At 40.0% G+C, this 24,560-nt stretch overlaps 1 protein-coding gene across 4 annotated transcripts in view; it reads right to left on the reverse strand.

The window, feature by feature from the left end:
• Septin11 (septin 11) overlaps positions 1–24,560 on the reverse strand; it is a 110,872-nt gene that overhangs the window by 26,411 nt on the left and 59,901 nt on the right. For all 4 annotated transcript variants that reach the window (XM_012950220.2, XM_045161700.1, XM_004664890.3 and 1 more), the window contains exons 2-3: positions 21,868–21,982; positions 2,442–2,637 (exon numbers count right to left, since the gene is read on the reverse strand). In XM_012950220.2, the coding sequence (XP_012805674.2) occupies positions 2,442–2,637; positions 21,868–21,982 (311 nt within the window). The remainder of the gene's footprint in view (positions 1–2,441; positions 2,638–21,867; positions 21,983–24,560) is intronic.

Consider the following 24,560-nt stretch of genomic DNA (forward strand, 5'->3'; position numbering starts at 1 on the left):
AACCTATCCACTATTCCCTAGCATTGAGGTCACAGAAAGTAACTACTTGGCCAATGGCCAGAACTTAGCTTTCCTCATCCCAACACAATGTATACAGTTAGTCCATTTTGACCACATGCAAAATAAACCCTTCTTACTAATTTGACAATTGCTCCTGTTATCACAGGACAATGACTATTGCAGAGTAAAGTAATCCTTAGAAAAAACAGAACTTGGTGCTCAGCAACAGAATATATTACATATTTCTGTGATTACTTGGGTGCTCTTATTTATATTGGGAATTGTTATAATATATTCAGACAATACACATTTCTATTTTTTTCACATTTCTGAATAAAAAGTATTTCAAGTGGGCTGGACAGATAGCTCAGCCTTTAAAAATGCTTGTTTGAACAACCTAATGCCCCAGATTCAATTCCCCAGTGCTGAGCTCAAGCCAGGTACACATATTTGGAATTCATGTACAGCAGCAAGAGGCCCTGGAATGTTCATATTCTCTCAAATAAATAAATAAATAAATAAATAAATAAATACATTTCAAGTTACTCTTTATAAAATATACACATCTATTTTAAAAAACAACACATGTATACTATTTTGAGTTTAAAATGCTGGCACTAATGTAATTTGGGGGGCCTTAAACATCCCCTGACTTATTTCTACATATTGATCACTCTAAGGCATGACAATTCCAAAACTGTTACTACTCAAAAATGTCCCTAGAGGGCTAGAGAGAAGGCTTAGTGGTTAAGATGTTTGCCTGTAAAGCCTAATGACAGGGCTTCAATTCCCTAATACCCATGTAAAGCTGGATGCACAAAGTGGCACATGGACCTGGAGTTCATTTACAATGACTAGAGGCCCTGGTGTGCCCATTCTCTCTCTCTCTCAGCATGCAAATAAATAAATTTTTTTAAAGTCTCTAAAGGGATGACATGGTGGCTCATGTCTTTAATTGCAGCACTCTGAAGGCAGAGTAGGAAGATGGTCATGAGTTCAAAGCCAGCCTGAAGCTACATAGTGTCAGCCCAGGCTAGAGTGAAACCTTCGTCTCAAAAAAAAAAAATAAAAAACCAACAACAAAAACGTCTCTAGAGTCATGTTTGAGTCTGGGACAGTTTTGACCATCTTTTTCTGTAAAAGTGTAACTTGTAAAACTATAACTAACACACCCTCCACACTGGAGGAGATGAGGGAAGCAACCTGGGGCTAAGTCACTGCCACCCAGGAAAGTTTAATGGAAAGGACCATTAAACTGTTTCACAGAAAATCTATACATCTGGCCTTTGTCTCTTGGTTTTCTATAAATTCTAAGACTCATTTGGGTACAGTGTGGAGAGAAATCCAATTTGACCTAACTAAATTAATGCATTTTTATTTACCAGTTTGTTCCTAATTTCTTTTAGAATACAGAGAAACACAACAGCAGGTTATGGATCAGAGGCTTAGATAACATTTTGAGAATAAATGTATTGTAATAGTCAAGACATCTGAAGTCAACATTGAAGAGGAAGATTGTGACACTGAGAAATTATGGGAATACAATCCTGGGGATGGGGTTAATATGTGGATTGCATACTACCCAGTTTTAAGAATTAACAGTCCCCTCAAGTAAAAACAAATAGCAACTCACAATTAAGACCCAAACTTACATGACTTTATAAATGGATTATGTGTTTTATAAAAGTAAAAATGATATATTATTTTATAATGATATATTCAAGTTTATGTAATGAAGTATAACCAGTTTTAATGAATTAATACACAAGAATTGGTTGGTAGCTGAAGACCCCTTATATATACAAATTACTGGGATAAAGACCTTTTTTCTTTTTAGATTTTTTTTTTTTGGTTTTTTTTGAGGTAGGGTCTCACTCTGGTCCAGGCTGACCTGGAATTAACTCTGTCATCTCAGGGTGGCCTTGAACTCATGGCAATCCTCCTACCTCTGCCTCCCAAGTGCTGGGATTAAAGGCATGCGCCACCACGCCCGGCTTCTTTTTAGATTTTTTTAAGGTAGGGTCTTGCTCTAGGCTCAGGCTAATGTGGAATTAGTCTTAGGGTGTCCTTGAACTTGTGGCGATCCTCCTACCTCTGCCTCCTAAGTGCTGGGCTTAAAGGTGTGTGACACCATGCCTGGCTTTATTTTTATTTATTTATTTGACAGAGAAAGAGGAAGAGAGAGAATGGGCATACCAGGGCCTCTCCAGATGTATGGGGCCCCTTGTGCACTGACTAATGTGGGTCCTGGACAATTGAACCTGGGTCCTTTAGCTTTACAGGAAAGTGCCATAACTGCTAAGCCATCCCTCCAGCTTCTGTTTTATCTTTTACATGAGAATAGCTCCACAACCAGAGAACACCAGAAACATTCAGCCTTTGAACTTATCTGGGATGGATCCTCCTATCTATTTATAGTCTTACAAAATCCAAAGGTGTACCTGTCATCTTTATTTATCTGGTCTCCAAATCCCACGGTGTCAACAATGGTTAGCTTCAGTCGTACGTTGCTTTCCTGAAGCTCATAACTTCTGGCTTTTAAGCGGACGCCTGGTTCATTGTGAGTAGCTGGATCACTTTCAAATTTGGTATTGAATAAAGTGTCCATTAATGTGGATTTGCCAATACCTGTCTCACCTATATAATCACAAAAGAAAAGTCAAATAATGGGTTAATGTTTTGCAGGCTTCAGTTCATCAGTCAATGTTTATCAATAATGTTTGTAAAGGTTTTTGGGTTTGTTTGTTTTGGTTTTTCGAGATAGGGTCTCACTCTAGCCCAGGCTGACCTGGAATTCACTATGTAGTCTCAGGGTGGCCTTGAACTCATGGTGATCCTGCCACCTCTGCCTCCCAAGTGCTGAGATAAAAGGCTTATAATACCACCATGTCCAGGTTTAAAGTTTTTGTAAAAATATCTATTTGAGAGAGAGAGGCAGATGGAGAGAGAGAGAGAGAATGAGTGCACCAGGGCCTCTAGCCACTGCAAACGAACTCCAGACACATGTGCCACCTTGTGCATCTGGCTTATGTGGGTACTTGGGGAATCAAACCTGGGTCCTTACGCTTCTCAAGCAAGCACCTTCTGCTAAGCCATCTTCTCTAGCCCTGTAAAGACTTTTAAGGCAGTATGGTGTGGTGGTGCATGCCTTTAATTCCAGCACTCAGGAGGCAGAGGTAGGAGGATTACTGTGAGTTCAAGGCCAGCCTGGAACTACAAAGAAAGTTCCAGGTCAGCCTGGGCTCGAGTAAGACCCTACTTACTCTAGGGAAGGAAGAAGGAAGGAAAGGGAAGAGAAGGGGAGGGGAGGGGAGGGGAAGGGAGAGGAAGAGGGAAAAAATGGGGTGGTGGTGGATGGAGAGATAACTCAGCAGTTAAGGAACTTGCCTGCAAAGCCTAACAACCCAGGTTTGACTCTCCAGTACCCACGTAAATCCAGAAGCACAAAGTGGCACATGCATCTGGAGTTTGTTTTCAATGGTAGGAAGCTCTGGTGTACCCATTCTCTCTATATATCTACCTCTTTCTCTCTCAAATGATGCTAATGTGTTATGGTTTAGGGGATATAAAAACTGACTTTAGGGCTGGAGAGGTAGCTTAGTGGTTAAGTGCTTGCCTGTGAAGCCTAAGGACCTCAGTTGGAGGCTCAGTTCCCCAGGACACACATTAGCCAAATGCACAAGGGGGCGCATACATCTGAAGTTCGTTTACAGTGGCTGGAGGCCCTAGTGTGCCCAGTCTTTCTCTCTCTCTCGGCCTCTTTTTATCTCTGTCACTCTCAAATAAGTAAATAAAAATTTAAAAAATTTCAAAAACTGACTTTCAGGCTATCAGTTAACTTAACTTTGTTTCTATGTTCTCCAAGACATTAACTATAAGGGAAACTGAATCTTAAGATAAGGTTCATGTATAAGTCTTTAATTTCCCAAAATAAGGTTCTCATTCCAAAAACATTAAAAACATTGTAACCTTAAAGATAACCCTTGTTTTATTTATGCTAATTCTATCAACTAATCATCACTAGGTTTAATCACTTAGGTTAAAGTGATTTAATTGCAGTAACCTTTATCCTCCCATTAGTTAAAATATGTTGAGACAGCTCGCTTAAGCTTTATCAATTTAAGTCATGGGTAAGACATAAAATTGCTTTATATTAATAAAAACTTCTGTACATCAGATTAATTGCTATCCAAGATTAAGCTAACAGCTGGGCGTGATGGCACATGCCTTTAATCCTAGCACCTGGGAAGCAGAGTTAAGAGGATCACTGTGAGTTCAAGGCTACCCTAAGACTACATAGTGAATTCCAGGTCAGCCTGGGCTAAAGTGAGACCGTACCTCAAAAAAAGAAAAAAAAAAGATTAAAAATATTAGTTATCAAATTATGTTTTTTCTTTCAAAACAGATTTGTCAAGGGTTGTATTAAAGCTCAGTTGTTTTAGCTCACCAATAACCAGCTTCTACTCTATTATTCTACTCTATTATGTGTAATCAAATATTTTAAATCAAGACTTTATTAAAATAACTATTTCATTTTTAATATCCCAAGTCAATTGCATATGGACATTAACTTTTTTTTTCCAAGGTAGGTCTTGCTCTAGTCCAGGCTGACCTAGAATTCACTAGTCTAGGGTAGTCTCAGGGTGGCCTTGAACTCATGGCAATCCTCCTACCTCTGCCTCCTAAGTGTTGGGATTAAAGGTGTGCCATCATACCCTGCAGGAAATTCACTCTTAAGACATATTCCCTACTTCAGGGTACAGCCTCGGGCTCAAACAATGGTCCTCATCTGAGAAAATAATTTCAAACTCTGTGGTTCTGTTTCTAACATCCCCTGCATAATTAATACCCACACAGGTAAACTAATCAAAGATGTTTTCAAACACAGGTGTCAAGACTTTATACTGTCTTGTCTTTTGTTGACAATTTCTAGGTTAAATTAAATGGTTTAGATTTATATTGTTTTCAGGAGTGATAAAATGTCTGCCTGGATTTATAGCTATTAGATATGTATAAGTATTGCAGTCAGGTTTGCATTGCAGGCAGAAAACACCCAACCCAAGAACAGATTGTGGAAGAAAAGTTTTATTTTGGTTTACAGACTTGAAGGGAAGCTCTATGATGGCAAGGGGAAATGATGAGCATGAGCACAGGGTAGACATCACCTCCTGACCAACATCAGATGGACAATAGCAATAGGAGAGTGTGCCAAAAACTGGTAAGAGGAAGCTGGCTATAGCACCCATAAGCCCACCCCCAACGATATGTTGCCCTCCAGGAGGCTTAAATTCCCAAATTGCCATTAGCTGGGAACCTAGCATTAAAAACACCTAAGTTTATGGAGAACACCTGAATCAAGCCACCACAAAAGGGTATGGCATGCCTTCTTTCTATGCTTCAGATATGGTCTGTGCCATCACAAGATAACTAAACTTAGAGATTGGAAAAAATAAATTAAAACATTTGTGTTATTCTTTAACTGGGTATGTTTTACTAATCAAATATGCTACGTATGTACACCCTTCAAGATTGGTATGACTTCCTTTTTCTAAGTGTTCTAATAACCTATGCAAAAGCCAAAGCCAGTTGGATTCACGAGAGCTAAGAAGATCACTATTTTGGCCCCTGCTGCCAGGTCATAAGGCCACTGGAAATAATGGGACACTTCTACACTGGCCCTCTGATAAGTCACCTGTCTTCCTGATCAGGAAGTATACAGAGACCCAGAAACAAACAAAATTGGTGTGCAGTCTATAAAAGTAAAAAGTCACAACTGAGGGAGAAAAAAATTCAGTCTTCCTGGCTTCTCCCCACCGCCCCCCCCACAAAAAAAAGGTGGGGAAGAATTTGGCTGGCATAGCCCTGACTCATCCTAACAGAAAACACCAGCATTGGAGAAGCCAGAGTGAAACTCCCAGGTCTTTACAGTCTCCTTTGGAGAGCCATTAACATAATGACCTTCAAAATTAATCCTTGATTAAATTTTGGCTACCTGCTTGGTCTTAAACAGAGAGAAATGTATAACCAAAGATGAAGGGATACCTCAAATATTATATAAATGGCTTATTAAGTAACACAACAAAAGGTTTCCAAAAGGGGAAACAAACAAGGGACTTAGGAATGCTGGTCTCCTCTGTTAATAATTCTAATTCTATAATAAGGAAAAACAATCAAAGATGTCAAAATGGTTATTTTCAAATCTAATATATACCAACTCTGACCAAGGGTCCTATGTTGGCCAGGGGGTGATGTCTACCTTCTGCTCATGCCATCATTTTCCCTGCCATCATGGAGCTTCCCTCTCAAGCCTGTAAGCATAAATAAACCTCTTTTTCCCACAAGCTCCTCTTGGTTGGGTGATTTCTACCAGCAATGCAAACCTGACTGCAACAGGTCCCTTAGTTCAAAAGACTTCCTTATTCTAGGAACAATGGTGAGCCCCTTCTACCTTGTGCCAGGACATCATTAAATAAGTCCTGAGGCCAAAAATATTGTACAAACCCTAATGGCAATGGCTCTATGGTACCAACCTTTGACCCTGGCTGCCTCCAGGACATATTTAAAAAGGTACACTCTGGAAGGTTATTATACAAAATATGGCATATTCACCATTATCAGGATCAAATGTATGTGTATTCCTGATAACTCTGCTAATCTCAACTGTTTTATTAGCCATACAGGAACAGATTCAGACTATGTCAGACACTACTGTGCCATTCGGTGAACAGTTCTGGGAGAAAATCTCAATCAGTTCATGCTCAGATGATCCTGAAACAACCCACCTCCATCTACCTGGATTCCCTTGAATGCTTCCCAAGGCCTAGAAGTCCACAAGAAGGGAAACCCTGAAGACAATGAGTTTGCTGTGTGCACTCTTATTAACTCTTTGCTTTTATTCTTTCTCCCCAACATTTTCTTCTAAGACTGTTTCTGCACTCTATCAATACCCTTTTGGAGGGTCCTTTAAACTGCGTATGTCAGCCGGGCGTGGTGGCGGGCGCACGCCTTTAATCCCAGCACCAGGGAGGCAGAGGTAGGAGGATCGCCATGAGTTCGAGGCCACCGTGAAACTCCATAGTGAATTCCAGGTCAGCCTGGGCTAGAGTGAGACCCTACCTCGAAAAAACAAAACAAAAGAAAAAAAAATTGTAAACTGCGTATGTCTACACCCCTGTTCAGCTGGAAGCAGTTAAAAACTGACCGGTCATCATCCTCTTTGCTCTAACAGCAGTTAGCAGTGGGTTTTTAAAGATTTTTTTAAAAAATTTTATTTATTTATTTGAGAGCGACAGACACAGAGAGAAAGACAGATAGAGGGAGAGAAAGGGAATGGGCGCGCCAGGGCTTCCAGCCTCTGCAAACGAACTCCAGACGCGTGCGCCCCCTTGTGCATCTGGCTAACGTGGGACCTGGGGAACCGAGCCTCGAACTGGGGTCCTTAGGCTTCACAGGCAAGTGTTTAACTGCTAAGCCATCTCTCCAGCCCAGAGGTGGGTTTTTTTGTTTTGTTTTGGTTTTTGGTTTTTTGAGGTAGGGTATCACTCTAGCCCAGGCTGACCTGAAATTCACTATGTAGTCTCAGGGTGGCCTCAAATTCACAGCGATCCTCCTACCTCCCGAGTGCTGGGATTAAAGGCCTGTGCCACTATATGGCTGGCATTAGAGTATCTTCTTGAGAGTGGAGAATAAGAGGAAGTAGACAGGATAACTGGTCCCCTGAGGAAGCAAAGAAAAAAAAAAAAAGACAGGAAAGTTTGTACTTGCTAGAAATCATGGATGATCTGACTTCTTATCTCTTGTCTTGTTCCCTATACCTATTTTTCCACAAACAACCTGAACCCCTCCTGGGAAGGAGGTATTTCCTAGAAAACATTGTGGTTGGTCAAGTTAAACCCCCAGAAGTTGGTGTCAAGGCTAGCCTTTTCCTGAGACAGAATCTAGCCCTAACAAACCAGCTATCCCTCTCTTTCACCTGAGCCAGAAGGCAGGGCTTACTATCATAAGGTTATAAATATGTTGGGGAAGGGGCAGCACACTCTCTGAGCTGCCTGATCACTTGGGAACTTTCAGCTATTGGTGAGTTTTCCCTTGGCTGGGCTCAAGGCCTTACTTTCTTTTTTAATTTTTAAATATCATAATATAAATACACTTGGGCTTAAGCCCTTACTCTCTTCATGGGCTCTTTATTCCCTCCATCTTCCTTCAGAGGGCAAGAGCTCTTTAACTTTCTTTTCTCTTTTCTTTTCGATGTTTTCCTAGGCCTTCCACGTAGGATCTCTAGCCACATGGGTCTGTACTTTCCCTAAATAAATATAGCAGTTTACTAATTAAAAAGAAAATAGCCAGGTGTGGTGGCACATACTTTTAATCCCAGCTTAGGAGGCTGAGGTAGGAGGATAGCTGTGAGTTAGAGACCACCCTAAGACTATACAGTAAATATAATTCCAGGTGAGCCTGGGCTAGAGTGAAACCCTACCTCGAAAAACCAACAACAACAACAAAACAACAACAACAACAACAATAACAAAAAAGTTACTTTCTTTTTTGGGGGAAGGGAGAGCTTGAGGTAGGGTCTTGCTTTCACCCAGGCTCACCTGGAATTCACTTTGTAGTCTCAGGATAGTCTTGAACTCACTGCAATCCTCCTACTTTGGCCTCTAGAGTGCTGGGATTAAAGGTGTGTGCCAAGTGTGGTGGCCTATACCTTTAATCCCAGTACTTAGGAGGCCAAGAAGGAGGATCATTTGAGTTTGAGGCCAGCCTGAGATGATATAGTGAACGATCAGGAGGAGTAAAAACCAACAAACAGTAAAGTAAAAATAAAAATGCTAGATTTCCAATTCAATTTATGCCAACATATATCATCCCTTTCAATAAACCCTAATCTTGATAGTATTTCTAGGAATGGTGTCTCTTCTAAAAGTATGTTATATAATGGCTTTTAGGGAGGTGATATTCCATGGAAAAAGGAAAAGCTCTACAATTTGTAGCCTTACGGCAACTCTTTCACTACAGGGACAAATTAAGTAATTAGAATTTCTATATTCGTGTACCCATTGTTTCTCAAAAGTGGAATGGAAGCCAGGCGAGGTGGCACAAGCCTTTAATACCACCACTTAGGAGGCAGAGGTAGGAGAATCTCTGTGAGTTTCAGGCCAGCTTCAAACTACACAGTAAGTTCTAGGTCAGCTTGGGCTAGAGTGAAACCCTACTTTGAACAAAACAACAACAAAAAGCAGAATGGAATCTTTTGGAATATGGCCTTTCTCTAATTAGAAGACTTATGGGATTTATTACATACTACACTGACATATATATTGCTAAACACTGTTCAAATGCTTTACCTCTTTTTGTTGTTGTTGTTGTTAGATTTTTCAAGGTAGGATTTTTAGTTTATGGTAACTTCCCACTTTAATTACATGTATGGTTTTTCCACTGGTCTCTGAATCTACCATGTATGTATTTCCCTTATACTCTAGCCCTGCACTTTCTCTAACTCTAGGCCTGTTACCTGTGTAACTTCACTAAGCTCAGGATGACCATGGGTATAGCTCTTTACTACTCATTTAGCATCTGAATTTCTTGGTCTCTTGTGATATTTTCCCTCTGCTATTTTTCCTTAAGTCCCTACCATTTGCCTTCTTAGCTTCTTTTCATGAGGAAGCATAAGGCAGATGCTATGTGTGTTCCTTCTAAATCTCCTGGCACAAGCTCCTAGGTTCTATCTCCCATGTGCTTCTGGTTCTACTCCAGTCTTTCCCTAAAAACCTCAATTTCTCTTAAATGAACTTTATGAACTATTTTCCATGTGCTTGTAGCTCTTACTCTAGTCTTTCCTTAAAACTTTCAATTTCAGCTGGGTGTGGTGGCACATGCCTTTAATCCCAGCACTTGGGAGATAGGTGAGAGGATTGCCATGAGTTCAAGACCACCCTGAGACTACACAGTGAATTCCAGATCAGCCTGGGCTAGAGAGCAAGACCCTATCTTGAACAACCCCCCGAAAAAGCCTCAATTTCTCTTAAATGAGCCTTGTGAACTATGTAGTGTTTTCCATGAGTGTGTATTTCCTACTTCCCACCTGTTTATGACTCTGCTCTAGCCTAGATACCAATTTCCCTTAAATAAACCACACGATTTCTGATTTCTCCCTAAATAAACTTAATAATTCATAATATCCTTCTTGAGTCCATATTTACAAATTATTAAAGAAAAACTTGGGGGAACCCTCCTGAATCCCAAATTCCTACATTATATTGACAAGTATAGGTGTGGGAATGATAAGGTACATTAAAACAAACAATTGACAGTGTTTGAACTCAGTAAGACCCTGAATGTCATTCCTTCTGAGGTCTGGCGGTGTGGCAGTTGAGACTATTTTATCTTCCTTACTTTCATGAATATCCTGATAACAGACCCCATCCATAAAAGTAACCTCTGCTCCCTAGCATTGTGGGGCTTACTAAGTAAGTTAACAGCCATGGTCAAGCTCACAAACATGATTCATGCCCCAACAAATAAACTGGGAACAAAGTTACTGAGTTATGGATAGACATAAAAGAAGGTTAGAATTTGCTATGCAGCTCACTCAGTACTAGAAATATCCAGATCACTGTAAGTACGTGCTACATGGATGATGTAATCTAGTGCAGCCAACTTCTTTCCAGGATTTGTCTATTTTCAGGACTCTGGTAAAGCAACAGAAGTAGAACTAATCTATCCATTATATTTGTGGAAGAATGAACTGCTTCACTTTCATCCATAAATGGAAAGAATTCGAGGTTACCTGGACAAGACTTCAATTGCCATTTCCTTTTACTATGCTGAGAATTATTTAAGCACATGTAAATCAGAAGTACCACACTTTAATGATCATTTACATTAAGATTAAAACTATGAATAATTAGCATTCCTGACCCTACTTATGGCACAGGGTTAATCAATGGCTGGGAAGGGGGAACACTGTTCCTCTAAATCTCAGAGTATTTTGCTTTCCATTTCTATACCATGTACTTTAGAGGTATAATTAGACACTGAAATGCTAGCAGCAGTGTGATTCACCAACAGCTCAATAGGAAATACAGGAGAAAGAAAGGAACTATAAAACTAAGGGGATTTCTTTCCTCTTTCTTTCTTTCTTTCTTTCTTTCTTTCTTTCTTTCTTTCTTTCTTTCTTTCTTTCTTTCTTTCTTTCTTTTTTTTTTCCCCCCGAGGTAAGGTCTCACTCTGGCCTAGGCTGACCTAGAACTCACTAAATAGTCTCAGGGTGGCCTCAAACTCATGATGAGCCTCCTACCTCTGCCTCCCGAGTGCTGGGATTAAAGGCGTGTGCCATGCCCGGCGAATTTCTTTCCTTTTTGAAGTGCTGGAGATTACACCTAAGACCTTGTACATACTATGCTACCACTCTATCATCTTAGCCCTTGGTTTCTAAAACAGGGCTGGTCCAAAATTCACTGTGTAGCCCAAACTAATCTTTTTAATTTTTTGTTCATTTTTATTTATTTGAGAGCGACAGACAGAGAGAGAAAGAGGCAGATAGAGACAGAATAGGCACGCCAGGGCCTCCAGCCACTGTAAATGAACTCCAGACATGTGTGCCCCCTTGTGCATCTGGCTAACATGGGTCCTGGGGAATCGAGCCTCGAACCGGGGTCCTCAAGCTTCACAGGCAAGCACTTAACCGCTAAGCCATCTCTCCAGCCCCCAAACTAATCTTAAACCTGCATTCCTTCTGCCTCTGTCTCCCAAGGGTTAGGATTATAGACATGTGCTACTATGTCTGGCATACGGGTTATTTTTCAATGGACTGATTCTTGAGAATTCTGTCTATAGTTGTTGACACGTTTGAGGTCCCAAAAGAATGAAAAAAAAAAAAAAAGTCTAACTGAGCAGAAAGCCTACTAGGTCTAGGTTCCAGTTCAAATCAAACAACCATAATGATATCAACAACTAATACCAATTTTAAAGTATTTCAGAACTCCTAGTAGAGTGCCAAGCCAGAGGAGGCATTTATTAAAAGCTAACTGAAACTAAAAATGATTATGGTGGGCTGGAGGGATGGCTTAGTGGTTAAGGTGTTTACCTGCAAAGCCAAAGGTTTGATTCCCTAGGACCCAGGTAAGCCATATGCAAAAAAGGGCACATGTGTCTGGAGTTCATTTGCATTGGCTGTAGGCCCTGGCACACCCATTTTTTCTCTCTCTCTCTCTTTCTCCCTCTCACCGTTGTCAAGGCTCTTGATTTCCCACCAGAAATAGATGGTTAGACCCTATTGCTGAAGACTCCACATACTTGGGCTACAAGGTCACTGAGAAACCCTGCTGGAGCTGAGCTGAAAACCTCCTCTATGTAGACCAGCTGACAGAAAGCTGGAAAAAGGCACGCTGCATGAAGTTCAATGGGAGAGAGAGAAATCACCAGTGAAAATACCCAACAGTGGACACTGCAAGCCTTATATTTGGCCAGCCAAGCCAAATGAGCCAACTGGTGCAATAGTGGCATGTCTGTTGTGGGGGAAACCAGCCACCCTATAATTTGACTGGAGGCCCACTTCATGGGAGGGAATATATCCCTAATACTGAAAACCTACAACAGGGGTAGTCATGAGCCCTAGGAATGTAACATCTGCTGCTGGCTGGCTAAAAGTATATACTATGCTCACCAAACTGCCCAGTAAGCACTTCTCTTAATGTTCATACCCATACATTAATGCTACTCTCACTTTTGGTTAAGAAAACCTTTTCTTTTCAGATGGCAGTGACCTTGGGATGACACAGAAGGCACCATGGTGTTGAGAAGATATGACAGAGGAGTGCTCAGCACTGAAATATCTCTATCACACCTTCCAAGGTTCAGGGTCCATTGCGGAAGAGGTGGCAGAAAGAATGTAAGAGCCAAAAGGGAAGGACTCCTTATAACGTGCTCCTCCAGGCACAAAATGGCCTGGATGTCCATGACCTCACATGCCTGATACTACCTACACAAGACCATCATAATAGGAAGCAAAGATCATGACATCAAAATAAAAGAGAGACTGATTGAGATGGGGAGGGGACATAATGGAGAGTGGAGTTTCAAAGGGGAAAGTAGGAGGTGGGAGGGAATTACCATGGGATATTGTTTACAATTATGTAAGTTGTCAATAAATATACATACATACATACATACATTATATATATATATATATATATACATATATATATATATATATGAAAAATGATTATGGCAATCATTTATACTGAGATTGCCACTGTAATGGATTTTTTTGGCATGCTGTTGATTGTATTGTCAATTCAACTGCCTCATACAGTTTTGGGTCATTAGTGAGCCACTTGTGAAATACTATCTGTGGCTTCTGTCTCTGCAGCTCCTGCCAGTGCTAGTGGGCATGAGATCTACATCTCATGGAAGCAGTCCCACACTTCCATATACTCTGATTGATTTCATCCATGAGCTCTAAGGAGGACATGAAAATCATCCAGGATTATGTTATGTAACAGAAGACACTTGCAGATTAATCAAATTGTTGATTTATCTTTGGTCAAGAAGCTTCTTTTCGCAGATAGCAGTAACTACTATGGAAACTCAAAAGTTGTCACAGTACTGACAATAAGTGACTGCTGAGTGCTCAAATGAGAGATCTCTATCAGGAAACACTGAGAAAGGAAGGAGAAAGAATGTAAGAGCCAGGGGATGGGGAGAAGTATTTTGGAATCTATATTTAGGACACTCGCTAAATGGCTGTTGTTTTCATGACTTGACAGCGGCTGTATTTCCTACACAAAATCTTCATGATATTGGGTCCATCAACAACAACTTAAAAGACTTCAAAATACAAGAGGAACCAGTTGGATAGAAGACAAGGTTTAATAGGAGGAGGAGAGTGGAAAAGAAAAGATAGTGGGAGAGGATTGTGATTGAAATATATTATGAAAAATGCTAATAAAAAACATTTTAAATAAATCATTGATCTATTAGGTGACATCTTATTGGTGACCCTCGCTACTTAGGTAAGAGACTATACATTGGGGGGGGGGGGGCCTGCCAGTATATTCGTAGACATAGCCAGGTAATCACATCACTATAATCTATGCTTTTAGCCCTCATACATCTGCCTTTGATGAAATGGGCTTTTACATAATAGGACCAGCATACAGGAGGGACTTAATGGAACTTGAAACCACACTGCTTCTACTGACTGCACTTAGGGGATACCCCAGACCCTGACCACTACCATTTTTCTGAAAATCTAGGAGAAATATTTCTAGCTGAGTTTTGTCTGAAGCATATATGTTTTTATTTTATTTTATTTTACTTATTTTATTTATTTATTTGGTTTTTCAAGGTAGGGTTTTTCACTCTAGTCTAGGCTGACCTGGAATTAACTATGTAGTCTCAGGGTGGCCTCAAACTCACGGTGATCCTCCTACCTCTGCCTCCCAAGTTTCATTGTCTATAAGCTATCAATAAGAAAAATAGTTAAATTTTTAAAAAGAAAGATAAAGAAGGTCACTTAATGCTGATTAAAGGAATAGTGTCACAGGAGGACATTATAATTCTAAACATAAATCTACCTAATATGGATGCTCCCAATTTCATTAAACAAACACTACTAAACCTAAGGTCATAAATAATACCAGACACAATTGTTGTTGGTGACTTCAATAGCCCACTCTCATCAACTGACAGGTCATCCTAGCAAAAAATAAATAAACAGAGAAGCATCTGGCTTAAATGACATCATAGAACAAATGAAATTAACAGATATGTACAGAACATTCTATCCAAATGCTGCAGAATACATTCTTTTCAGCAGCACAAGAAACATTCTGTAAAATAGACCACATAGAGTATACAAACTCGTGGATACTGAATAGTACACTACTGAATGATGAAGCTATTGAATGATGATAGTCATTGAAGAAAATTTAAAAAATTCATAGAATCAAATGATAACATCAAAACCTCTGGGACACAATGAAGGCAGACCTAGGAGGGAAATTTATAGCTTTAAGTGCCTACATTAATAAATTAGAAAGATCACCAGTAAAAACTTAATGTATCATCTTAAGGCCTTGGGAAAAGCAGAACAAGGCAAACCAAAATCAGTAGATGAGAAAAAAATAACAAATACTACTGCATAAATTTATGAAATGAAAAACCAAAAGACACAATACAAAAAAAAAAAAAAAAAAACTCAACGAAACAAAGAGCTGGTTCTTTAAAAGGATAAACAAGATTGATAAACCCGTAACAAATCCAACCAGAAGAAAGAAGAGACACAAACTAAAATTAGACATGAGAAATGCACCATTACAACAGATACCAAAGAAATTCAGAAAATCATAAGTTCACACTTTAAGAACATATACTCCACTACAACTGAAATTGAGAGAAATGGATTATTTCTAAATTTGTATGAGCTACCGATGTTAAAGGTGAGATAAGCCATTTAAAAAGACCTGTAACAAGCACTGCTATCAAAGCAGTTATAAACCCCAAAATATCTCTCAACTAAAAAATGTCCAGGCCCAGATAGATTCACTGGTGAAAATATCAGATCTTCACCTAAGAACTAACAATAATGCTTCTTAAACTTTTCTATAAAACAGGGAAGAAAGGAATACTACCAAAACTCCTTCTGTAAAGCCAGCATTACCCTGATACCAAAACCAAAGACAGAACAGAAAAAGAAAATTACAGACCAATCTACCTCATGAACATAGATGCAAAAATTCAGAAAATAAAAAAAAAAGCAAATAGAATTATGCAGGAGTGCATCAGAAAGATCATTCATGGGTTGGAGAAATGGCTTAGTGGTTAAGGCATTTGCCTGCAAAGCCAAAAGATCCCAGTTTGATTCTCCAGGACCCACATAAACCAGATGAACAAGGGGGAAAAACTTGAAGTTCTTCCACAAAAATCAGAAACAAGACAAGGATGTCTACAGTCCCCACTTTTAATATAGTAGTGGAGTCTTAGTTATAGATATAAGTCAAGAGAAGCACATAAAAGGGATACAAAGTGGAGAGGAAAAGATCAAATTATCATTATTTTCATATGATATGTCTGTATATATAAGGGACCCTAAAGACTCTACCAGCAAACTAGTAGAACTAATAAACACTTATAGCAATGTAACAGGATACAAAATTAACACACAAAAATCAGTAGCCTTCCTGTATACTAACAACAAACATGCTAAGGATGAAATCAGGGAATCATTTTCATTCACAATTGCCTCAAAATGAATGAATGAATGAATGAATGAATAAGTAAAGTACCTTGGAGTAAACCGAACCAAGGAAGTGAAGAATCTCTACAATGAAAACTTTAAAATACTGAAGAAAGAAATTGCAGAAGACACTAGGAAATGAAAAAAAAAAAAAAAACTTATGTTCTTGGATTGAAAAGCAATCTACATATTTAATGCAATTTCCACCAAAATTACAATGGCATGCTTTACTGAAATAGAAAAAAAAATCCTAAAATTAATTTGGAAGCACAAAAAACAAAACAAAACCTTGAATAGACAAAACAGCACTCTGGAGGCAAGGGTAGGAGGATCAATGAGAGTTCGAGGACACCCTGAGACAGAGTGAATTCCAGGTCAGCCTGACCTAGAGTGAGACCCTACCTTGAAAAACCAAAAGGAAAAAGAAAAAGAAAAAAGGACAAAGTTGGGATGGAGAGATGGCCTAACAGGTAAGGTGCTTGCCTGTGAAGCCTAAGAACCTATGTTCGACTCTCCAGGTCCCACGTTAGCCGTCTAGACGCACAGTGATGCAAGCACTCAATGTCGCAAATGCACACAAGGGGCACACACACAGTCTGGAGTTTGACTTCAGTGGCTGAGGCCCTGACATGCAATTGTCTCTCTCTCTCCCACTCACTCTTGCATAAAAAAAGGCCAATCTGTTGGGCAAGCATCAAAAAAAAAAAAAAAAGGAGAAAGTTGCTGGGCATGTTGGCACATGCCTTTAATCCTAGAACATGGAGAGCAGAGGTAGGAGAATTGTTGTGAGTTTGAGGCTAGCCTGAGACTACATACTGAATTCCAGGTCAGCATGTGATAGAGATAGACCCTACCTCAATAACCACCCTCCACAAAAACAAGGAGAAAATGAGTATGAGCATCCATCTCTGTTTCTTGATTTTTTTTTAATTTTTATTTATTTATTTGAGAGAGAGATAGTAAGAGTGAGTACAGGCATGCCAGAGCCTCCTGATGCTTTAAACTCCAGACACATCCACCACTTTGTGCATCTGGCTTTACACAGGTACTAGGGAATCAAACTCAGACTGTCAGGCTTTGTAAAGCAACCACCTTTAACCATTAAGCCATCTCTCCAGCCCCTGTTTCCTGACTTTTAACACAATGTAGCCAGCTGCCTCACAATCCTGCTGACATACCTTCCCCACCATGATGGACTCTATCCTCAAAACAAACCCTTTCTTCCTTAAGTTACTTGTCAAGTATCTTGTCACAACAAGAAGAAAAGTAACTACTACAAGATCCAAGAGCCAAAGGACTGCAGGAATCCTCTGAAATTGATAAAGTAAGGAATGCATTCTCCCTGAAGTTCCTGAAAGGGATGCTGCTTACAGATCCATGCAGAGTCTACCTACAAAAACAGAACGTAATATATTGGTAGTATAAAAAGCCACCAAACATAATGTCTTGTTACAGAAATATGTAGGAAACTTCTAGAAATGCTGGAAAAATTGCTGAGGGTAAAGGCTCTTGTTTGAAAGCTTCTAGAAGCATCCTAGGGTTATCTGTGGATAACCTTAGTCTGAGGGTGGGAGGTTTATAACCTTTAAACGATAAGCATACATTATACTAATCAATTTGAAAAATTAACCTTAACTTCACTTAAAAATGGAAGCATGAGAGCTGGAGAGATGGCTTAGTGGTTAAGCACTTGCCTGTGAAGCCTAAGGACCCCGGTTCGAGGCTCGACTCCGCAGGACCCACGTTAGCCAGATGCATAAGGGTGTGCAAACGTCTGGAGTTTGTTTGCAGTGGCTAGAGGCCCTGGCATGCCCATTCTCTCCCTCTCCCTCTCCCTCTCTCTGCCTCTTTCTCTGTCTGTCACTCTCAAATAAATAAATATATTTAAACAAAAAAATTAAAAAAAAATGGAAGCATGAGCTGGGTGTGGTGGTGCACATTTTTAATCCCAGCATGAGGGAGGCAGAGATAGGAGGATTGTCATTAGTTTGAGGCCACCCTGAGACTACATAGTAAATTCCAGGTTACTCTGAGCTGGAGCAAGATTCTACCTCGAAAAATCAAAAAACAACAACAACCAAAAATAGGGAAGCATGGGGGCTAGAGAGATGGCTTAGTGGTTAAGGCACTTACCTGTGATGCCTAAGGACCCATATATAAGTCCCCAGGTCTAAGTAAGCCAGACACACAGGGTGATGCATGCACATGGTCACAGATGCACAAAACGTGGTGCACGTGTCTGGAGTTCAAGGTCAGTCTGTTGGGCTTGTCTCAAAAAAAATAAAAGTAAAAAAACAACATGGAATGGGAGGTCACTCAGTGGTTAAAAGTGCTTGCTATCAAAGCCCATTCTTTTAGAATCAATTCCCCAGTGCCCACATAAAGCCAGATGCACCAAGTGGTGTATACATCTGGAGTTTGTTTGCAGTGGCAAGAGGCCCTGCCTTTCATACCCATTTTTCCTTCCCTCTCTCTCTCTCCCTCTCTCAAATAAATAAATAAAAATGGGCTGGAGAGAGAGATGGCTTGTTAAGGCACTTATTTGTGAAGCTTAAGGACCCAGGTTCAATGCCCCGGTACCCATGTAAGCCAGATGCACTTGGTAGCGCATGTGTCTGGAATTTGCAATGGCTGGAGACCCTGGTGCACCCATTGTGTGTGTGTTTGTCATAAATAAATAAGTAAAATATCTTAAAAAATAATAATAACCACCTCCCAAAATAAAATAAAGACCACCTACTTAAAAAAAAAAAAGGAAGCATAATACACATCTAAGAATTACAGGTACTACCACTCATCCAGGACAATCAGAATCGAAGCTGAGTTATAAATCTAACAGGCTGAGTTATAAATCTAAAATCCTTTATGAGGAAATCCAGGGCTGGAGAGATGGCTTAGCAATTAAGGTGCTTGCCTGCAAAGACTAACAAACTGAGTTCAATTCCCCCAATACCCATGTAAAGCTAGATGCACAAAGTGGTACATGTATCTGGAGCTCATTTGTAGCAGCTGGAGGCTGCTGCTGTTCCTATTCGGTCTGTAATGTCTCTACCTCTCTCTGCTTGCAAATAATAAATAAATAAATAAATATTTTTAAAGGGGGGAGGAGAGCCGGAGAGATGGCGTAGCAGTTAAGGCACTTGCCTGCAAAGCTAAGGACCCAGGTTTGATTCTCCAGGTCCCACATAAGCCAGATACACAAGGTGGCACATGCATCTGGAATTTGCTTGCAGTGGCTAGAGGCCCTAGCATGCCCATTCTCTCCCTCACTCTGTCTTTAATAAATAAATTAGGGGAAGGAAGGAAGGAAGGAAGGAAGGAAGGAAGGAAGGAAGGAAGGAAGGAAGGAAGGAAGGAAGGAAGGAAGGAAGGAAGGAAGGAAGGAAGGAAAAGAAAATCCAACCAGCATGAAACCTGTGCTACTAGCCAGGCATGGTGGCACACGCCTTTAATCCCAGCACTTGGGCGGCAGAGGTAGAAGGATCACTGTGAGTTCAAGGCCGCCCTGAGTCTACATAGTAAATTCCAGGTCAGCATGAGCTGCAGCAAAACCATACCTCGAAAAACAAAAAATAAACAAACAAAAACTAAATACAGTTGGTCATTAAGCCATGGCCTACCATTTACCCAGTTAAAACCAGCCCTTTCAGCAAGCCCAAACCCAGTGGAAGGTTCTATACTATAGTACAAGTCAGATAGCACTGCACTCAGAAAAATTCATTAATTTTGGAAAGACTTGGAAGAGAAACCAGAATTAATAAGTGGCCTGGGATTGCAAGTCAACATACTTTTCAATAGAAAACCAATAGAATGCCAACAAATTGCTATGCTGATAATGAATTGCCCAGATCTACAAAGAATGTATACCAAACATTTCATTTGTGCCACTCTACAGAACTAGCTGTAGCCCAGAAGGGCCCTGCTGAATTTTAAGAGGCCTTCATACAGAAGAGGAAAGCATGAGAGTTGGCTGCTCTGGATGTTTCTTTCAGTCATTTTCTTATCCATGGCTTACACCATGGTGCCAGAAGGCAAATGGCCAAATGCCAGCCAATTGTCACTTTATACATTATAGGCTTTCATATACCCAGAACATAGGCTACAGTGCATTAGATTATAGGAAAAGGTTTTGAAGAAGGTAAATTATCTGTTCTCCTGCTACCATTTCTACCAGGTAAGCCAACATGCTTCTCATATCACAGATGCACCCTTCTAATTTCACTCTAACTTGAACAAGAGTAAGTAAATGTAGCACCTTCTATCAAGTGTAGAAATAAAGATGGCCCATTTGGCCACAGAGAGGATTGCTTCTGTCTGTCTAAAGTAATATCTGGAAGAATATGCAACAAAAAGAACTGCAGCAGCAAAATAATGCAGCCCAAACTATCTGTTGTAGTTAACTTCGCATTGATGGGACAAACCACCCAATCAAAAGCAGCTGATGGGAAGAATGCTTTTATCTTGGCTTATAGTCTCGAGGGAAGCTCCATGACAGTAGGGTAGAGGTGGCACGAGCAGAGGCTGGACATCGCCTCCTTGCTACTATCAGGTGGACAAGAAGTGGCAAGAGTGTGAGGTAAACTAACATTGGCAAGCTAGGGTTAATAAACCATCAAGGTCCACCCCCAACAACATACCTCTTCCAGCAAACTTTCATCAGCTGGGGATCAAGCATTCAGAACACATGAGTTTATGGGGGGTACTTAACTCACACCACCACACTATCTCACTTTGGTTTGCCTGCTCACTGTGTAGTGTGACAGAAAGAGTGAAGGAATAGTTTTTATCTGTTTCAGGGACATTCCTTGAAACTAACATGAGATTTATGATTTTCTTTCTTTTTTTTTTTTTCCTTTTTTACTTTCCTCTTTTTTTTTTTTTTTTTTTTTTTTTTTTTTGTTTAAAAAGGTTATATAGCCAGAGAGACAAAGAGAAATATCCAAGCCACAGGCTGCCTAGACTAGATACAACATTTAAGTTATAGAAATAAGATATGTTGGGGACACAAACCAGATCTCTCTGGACTTCTCTATTTGTCTACCAAGAATAAACTAAAATCAATTTTAGATCTCAATTTAAGGATAGAATGTTAATTTATGTCAGATGTAAAATAGTGTTTTAGGCTGTCTTCTTCTCTGAGTGCACAAGTTTTTAAACACTAAGTTTATTAAAGTAGAGTTTGCCTATAGGTACTATACATTTAAAAGACTTCAGTGGAGATTATGCTTGTAATACAGTCAGAGACCTGAGAAACATATTATTAAAAGGTTTTGGAATGCTTTTACTGTAAGTATTGCAGCTCCTTTTGTCAACTTCCTATAGTTCAGTTAAGGTCCAAATCCTTCTCCCTACCAAAAATTAAAATAAATGTTCGGACCACAATAAAAAAAAAATATGTTCAGTTGTATGACCATGTAACAGAAATACAAAATAATGATCTGAGTAACACCACAAAACTTACCAAGCACTCACCCACCTGCAATTCTGAATCTTTACAATGAGATGATATATGTAGAGCAATTACATGGGAGAGGAAAAGATAGTAAAACTATGACAGCCCCTCCTTCTTAGAAACATGCCTCCATGTACAGGTTGGATGCCTTGTTATGCAGCAGGTACGCATCACTTACCCACACACAGGATGTTGAAACAGAATCCTTGAGAAGTGGACTTGTTGACAAGCTGATCAGGGAGACTGTCAAATCCAACATGGCCAGAAAGGGACAAGTTTCGAAGCTCTTCATTCTGCAATTTTAGAGGAGGAAATAAATATTTGAGAAACCACCTACTATGTCTGCCACCAGAAATAGCCTTCTCCCTTACTCTCTTTGTGACATGCATGGAGAAAAGAACCATGGTCTCCACACCTTCCTCCATTTCTTCATAACAGAAAGCCCACTTTTTCCACAGCCTACTACCCATAACATTACCTCCCAGGGTGTTTCATTCTTATTTTAAGTGTACTGCTTTCAGAAAATGAGTTGTTTATTTTCAAATTGTTTTATTTATTTATTTATTTATTTATTTATTTATTTATTTGATACAGAGGGACAGAGGGAGAGATAATGGGCATGCCGGGGCCTCGAGCCACTGCAAATAACTCAAAGCATGTGCCACCATGTGCATCTGGCTAATGTGGGACGTGGAGAATCGAACCTGTGTCCCTAGGCTCCCGCCCCAAAATGAGCCTTTTAAAAGTGGCTAGCTAGTTCAGATATGCATTAAGTAACATTAAAAAAAAAATACTTGGGGGGGATGGAGAGATGGCTTAGGGATTAAGGCACTTGTCTGCAAAGCCAAAGGACTAAGGTTCAATTCCCTAGGACCCATGTAAGCCAGATGCACAAGGTAGTGCATGAGTGTGGAGTTCATTTCAGCAGCTGGAGGCCCTGGAGTACCCATTCTCATTTTACCTCAGTAGGTAAAATGTTTCCTTTGCAAACATTAGGAACTGAGTTTGAGCTCCTTTACCCAAGTAAAAAGATTCCAGGTAATCCCAGCACTACAAAAGTAGACAGGAGGCTCTCTGGAGCTCATTGGCTAACCATTCTTTAAGTGATACGTTCCAGGTCAATGAAAGAACCTGTTTCAAAAAAGGTGGACAGCATTCCTGAGGATGACGCTTGAAATTATCCTCTGGCCTCAACATGCATGCATATAGGTATGTACATGCAACCATCAGACACACGCATGCATGCGTGCATAAAAAACTAGCTTAGAGGTTAAGGTACTTGCCTGCAAAGCTTAAGGACCCAGGTCCACTTCCCCAGGACACCCACATAAGCAAGATGTACACATAGTAGTGCATTTGTCTGGAATTCACTTGCAGTGGCTAGAGGCCCTGGCATGCCCATTCTTATTCTTTTGGAATATTTTTTATATTTTTAAATATTTTTTTAAAATATTAGAATTTTAGCCGGGCGTGGTGGTGCACACCTTTAATCCCAGCACTTGGGAGGCAGAGGTAGGAGGTTTGCCATGAGTTCAAGGCCACCCTGAGACTACAGAGTTAATTCCAGGTCAGCCTGGACCAGAGTGAGACCCTACCTTGAAAAACCAAAAAAAAAAAAAAAATTAGAATTTTGGTTAAAGAAGGAAAACCTCACAGTTTTTTGTTTCTATATTTTCTCAGAGCAAGGTCTCATTTTGACATGGAATTCACTATGTAGTTTCCAGCTGTTGTCAAACTCATATCAATCCTCCTACCTCAGCCTCCTGAGAGCTAGAATTAAAGGTGTGCACTAGCACATTGGCTTACAGTTCTATTTTTTTAAGTGAAAAAGAAAAGGCTTCATACAGGACCACTTAATAATTTTTTGTTTTTTGTTTTGTTTTCTGAGGTAGGGTCTCACTCTATCTCAGGCTGACCTGGAATTTACTATGTAGTCTCAGGGTGGCCTTGAACTCACAATGATCCTCCTACCTCTGCCTCACAAGTGCTGGGATTAAAGGTGTGCGCCACCACACCAGGCTCACTTAATAATTTTAAAAGATGAGTTTTCACTTCAGTACATACTTGTCAGTCAACCCTATTGATTGTACTAAATGGCTGTCTTGTTTTCCATCATCTGGATATGCCATAATAAATTAGCCCAGATCTTTGTTATTGGTAGGAACCGGACTTTCTCATGGTTTTACAATACCAACTACTCTGCACTGACCTTATATACAGTATATGTTGCTAAACATGTATACCTGTTGAGTAAATTTCTACTAGTTAGATTGCTGGACTTTTGTACATTTAATTTTGATAAATACAACTAAATTGGTTCAATAAAGTTGAAATTACTTTTGAAAAAAAAGAGATGAGTTTTCAGGTTAGAGAAACAGCTCAGCAGTTGAAGCTCTTGTGTCTAACAAACCAGGTTCAATTCCCAGTACACATATAAAGCCAGATGCACAAAATGGCACATGTTTCTAGAGTTCATTTGCAGTGGCTAGAAGCCCTGGGGCAACCATTCTCATTTTCTCTCTCTCTCTCCTTGCAAATAGATTTTTAAATTTTTTTTTAAAAGCCGGGCGTGGTGGCGCACACCTTTAATCCCAGCACTCGGGAGGCAGAGGTAGGAGGATTGCCATGAGTTCGAGGCCACCCTGAGACTCCATAGTGAATTCCAGGTCAGCCTGGGCTAGAGTGAGACCCTACTTCAAAAAACCCCCCAAAAAATTTTTAAATATATAAAATATTTTTTTTATTATTGACAACATATTTTATATGGATACATCATGTGTTGGTACCCTATTCTCCCTCACCCTTTCCACAGGGGGCCCTCCTCAGTGGGGTTGCAGGTATTCCCTATGGGGTTGTGGGTTATGTGTTGCA

Source organism: Jaculus jaculus, chromosome 11, assembly GCF_020740685.1.
Source record: "Jaculus jaculus isolate mJacJac1 chromosome 11, mJacJac1.mat.Y.cur, whole genome shotgun sequence".
Lineage (NCBI taxonomy): Eukaryota > Metazoa > Chordata > Mammalia > Rodentia > Dipodidae > Jaculus > Jaculus jaculus.